The sequence below is a fragment of the Oncorhynchus mykiss genome, chromosome 8 (genome assembly GCF_013265735.2).
Source record: "Oncorhynchus mykiss isolate Arlee chromosome 8, USDA_OmykA_1.1, whole genome shotgun sequence".
NCBI lineage: Eukaryota > Metazoa > Chordata > Actinopteri > Salmoniformes > Salmonidae > Oncorhynchus > Oncorhynchus mykiss.
In genome coordinates, this window is record NC_048572.1 from 78,012,119 (window position 1) to 78,016,016 (window position 3,898).

At 44.4% G+C, this 3,898-nt stretch overlaps 1 protein-coding gene across 1 annotated transcript; it reads right to left on the bottom strand.

Moving 5' to 3' along the window:
* Positions 1-901: 901 nt before the first annotated feature.
* On the bottom strand, positions 902-3,623 carry LOC110530994 (relaxin-3 receptor 1-like). Its single transcript, XM_021614275.2, has 3 exons — positions 3,432-3,623; positions 1,999-2,436; positions 902-1,871 (listed from the first exon to the last, which is right to left on the bottom strand). The coding sequence occupies exons 1-3, from the start codon at positions 3,621-3,623 to the stop codon at positions 1,281-1,283; spliced, it is 1,221 nt and encodes a 406-aa protein (XP_021469950.2). The 3' UTR covers positions 902-1,280.
* Positions 3,624-3,898: the final 275 nt, after the last annotated feature.

The following is a 3,898-nucleotide window of genomic DNA, read 5'->3' on the forward strand; positions in this document are numbered from 1 at the left end:
GTTTCTGATATTTCTTTATAACCTAACCCCGGTCTGTACTTTTCCACAACTTTGTCCCTGAGCTGTTTGGAGAGTTCCCTGGTCTTCATAGAGCTGGCTGCTTGGTGGTGCCCCTTGCTTAGTGGTGTTGCAGACTCTGGGGCCTTTCAGAACAGATATACTGAGAGCATGTGACAGATCATGTGACACTTAGATTTCACACAAGTGGACTTTATTTAACTAATTATGTGACTTCTGAAGGTAATTGGTTGCACCAGATCTTATTTGGGGGTTCATAGCAAAGAGGGTGAATACATATGCACGCACCACTTTTCCCTTTTTGATTTTTTAAATTAGTCCAATAGTCCAATTTGGACTATTTTGTGCATATCCATTTCATGAACTCTAAATAAAAATACATTTAAATTACAGGTTGTAATGCAACAAAATAGGATAAACGCCAAGGGGGTGAATACTTTTGCAAGGCACTGTAAATACTGTAAAATATACTGGTGGATCTTTGATGTTATGGGGTTATTTTGCTTCCACTGGTTATCACTGTATGTCTAATAAATCACTGTATGTGTTCATTTAAGGAAAATAACTCCAAAATAAATATTTTTTAGATTCATTTACCTGAGCCTTCTTTGGCCCTTAAAATGCTCAGTCTGATCATGTGGGCGTTAGGAAACAAATGTGAAAATATTGACATACACAGCCCTGATTAGCTGATAGGATGTTCTTGAGCCCACCCCCTTGCCCAGATGAACAGTTATTGGTCTATTATAGTCAGATCTTATTGTGAAGTCATGATGTGGGGCCCAAAGTCCCATCCCACCTGAACAGGATGACATTTCAGGATTATTTTCAAACAGCTCTTACACAAAAAACAAGGAAATCACATTTTAACTGCACTGCCCATTTAGTAGTCTCACACTGATATCTCCACTCCATTCCAACAATACCTCACTAATGTGTGTGTCCAATGAATCAAGAAAATGCATATGTCAGTATATTAATTGATTGGGGTTTCTTAAACTATCGGTCAGGACCCAAAGTGGGCCCTGGGCATGTGGGTCGCTAGTTAAGAGAATATATCTATATTCACACACTGTTTCTTCTTAATTTGAGTCGCCGGAGGACGGTATATTTCTCATTTGGGTCTCGAGCTGAAAACATTTCATCAATTACTCATGTAGGCTACTTTCCAACTTGACTGTTCCTGACCTGTACAGCAGCCTCCACTATGAGAAACTTGTAAATGAAATGCATCCTTAACATCCTTATGGCCCTCCAGTCAGTCACACGTTGACATCCCTGTGTGTAACCACCATGCTAGGCGGTGCCTCCTCCACTCTCTTCCCCCTCAGAGCCAGGGTGAGAAAGTTCCTGATGGACAGCGAGACTCGGAGCAGCAGCTCCTTGAGTCCGGCCCTGTACTCCTGTCGCATCAGGCAGTACAGCACGGGGTTCAGGCAGCTGTTGGTGTGAGCCAAGCAAACAGTCAGAGGGAAAGCATAGGCCTGGGCATTGTAGAAGGCCTTACTAAAGGGCACCAGGTCAAATTTTATCAGCACTCCCCACAGTGTCAGAGCCTGGTTGGGCAGCCAGCAGAGGAAGAAGGAGAGCACCAAGATGGTCACCGAGCGGGTCACTTTGGAGCGACGCCGTTGATGGGACCTCTCTGAACTCTCCATGACCCCAACGCTGCCAACTACGCCACTGACTCGCCGGCTCAGGAGGAGGTAACACACGCTGATCACTACCAAGGGAACCACAAATCCCAGCAGTACCTTCTGTGTCTGGTAGAGGCCCAGTAGAACCTGAGAGTCCCAGTGACCCGAGGCAGATCCAGAAAACCGGACGAGACACAGCTCATCATCCGCAGACACCTAGAAACATCAAAAACACCACAATGGAATTAAGTGTTTGACATCAATTGATGCGTTTTGTTTCGATGTACACACAAACAGCCTTACATGCATTTTTAAATTGGCAAATAAAATCAGTCAAACAAACCTGGACTGTGGTGGAGTAGATGGCGTGGGGCATCGTGACCGCCAGTGACACCACCCAGATGGCAAAACTGGCCCACTTGGCACGAGCCGCAGCCATTTTGGGGCTGCTTATCCTCAGTGAGGCGAGGGAGCAGTAGCGAGCCACGCTCATGGCCGTCAAGAAGAAGACGCTAGCGTACATGTTCATGGTGGTCACAGAGCTGACAATCTTACACATGACCCTGCCGAAGGGCCAGCGGAAGTCCAGGGCAGTGTCCACAGCCCAGAAGGGCAGGGTGAGGACGAACTGGAGGTCTGTTACAGCCAGGCTCCTCACAAAGAAGTCAATAGACGAGTGGTGCAACTGGTGCCGGGAGTGGAGAAGGAACAGCGCCAGGAGGTTTCCCACCAGCCCCAGAGCACACACCACCAGGTAGACCAGAGCAATGACCACTCGCATCTGGAAGAAGGAAACACAGTCAAGAGTCAAATCCTGATACATAATGGTTTGGTACGGTCATTAATTAATAATAATCAAAAATAAAAATAATAAAGTTAATCTTAAATTGATTTATCCTAACCCACAACAACAAAAATATATTTTATATCAAGATAATCTACCTTTAGGACTTTAAAGCTGAGATCTTTAAACTTAAAATATGTAACTTTTTGGGTGACCCCGCCAAATTAAAATAGATATGTGAGTTATAGTCTGTCATTCTCATTGAAAGTGAGTTCAGTCTGTCATTCTCATTGAAAGTGAGTTCAGTCTGTCATTCTCATTGAAAGTGAGTTCAGTCTGTCATTCTCATTGAAACTGAGTTCAGTCTGTCATTCTCATTGAAAGTGAGTTCAATCTGTCATTCTCATTGAAAGAAAGCAAGTCTAAGAAGCGGTAGATCTGTTGTAGGTGTGCTATTTATATGCTTCCAGTTCTTAAATTTCGTTTTTGCATCTTTTATTTCCAGTTTTGTACACGATTCTCTACACTATACTTGCGTGATTTGTCACAAACAAAACTTAAGCGAACTATTCGAATTTTAGCAACCAGGAAATTGAGCAATTTATGCAGAGTGCATCATTAATGGGGAAACTGACATGTCCATTCGCGATATTACAACAACAAATAAGTCACTGAAAACAACTAACATGCTGAGCTACACTCCTCAGTTCGGTGGGGCGGCCAGTGGCACCATTTCCCCATGCCAATTAGGTAAAATAATGTGTCTTGGTCAGACTTCTTGCAAAAGATTAGTTAGTGCTAGTCTGGAACAAAAGCCTGCACAACCAGTAGTAGCTCTCTAGGTCCAGAGTTGCAGATCCCTGAGCATCACTCCTCTATGGGCTAGCAGGGCTACTATGAAGTAGGATGAAGTTACACCTGATCTAAACTTAGTTTTGCGTTTGTCACTCTAATGGTTAGGACTTTTGGAGGTATTCAGAACACACACCCACCGTCATGTTCGCGCTGTCCCCATACAGCTCCGGAGCAGAGTCTCTGGAGAGGAGATGGAGCCAGCAGTCCAGCGAGAGGTTGTGGAGCGATTCTCCGGACAGGTTAGCCTGCTCTGGGCTCTCCACGTCCTCCTGACCCCCTACACGCCCACTCAGACCCAGGTGGAGCAAACTGCTGTTACTCTGATGCATGGTTCTTCTCTATCATTCAGCAGAACACGCCGCATGAAAACAGGGTCTCACATCACCCAAAGTGTGAAGTAATGGTACAAAGATTTCGAGTTAAGAGTAAACTCAACATATCCAAATTCCAACCGCACCGTTTTTGTAAGAAGACACAGTTTGTGTTTTAGGAAACAGTCATTGTTAGTAAATATTCACCGTTTTTTCGTTTCATTTGAATGTGCTTGTTCAAGTCCGACTTGTTTCTGAAAGAGTTGCATCACTCGTCTAGTCTGCGCTTTTTA

Excerpts from the sequence above, each read along its gene's own strand:
- LOC110530994 (XM_021614275.2), bottom strand. The coding sequence starts at position 3,623 with ATGCATCAGAGTAACAGCAGTTTGCTCCACCTGGGTCTGAGTGGGCGT. Across the intron at positions 2,437-3,431 it reads GGGACAGCGCGAACATGACG|ATGCGAGTGGTCATTGCTCT; the intron begins GTGGGTGTGTGT and ends TCCTTCTTCCAG. Across the intron at positions 1,872-1,998 it reads TCTACTCCACCACAGTCCAG|GTGTCTGCGGATGATGAGCT; the intron begins GTTTGTTTGACT and ends TGATGTTTCTAG.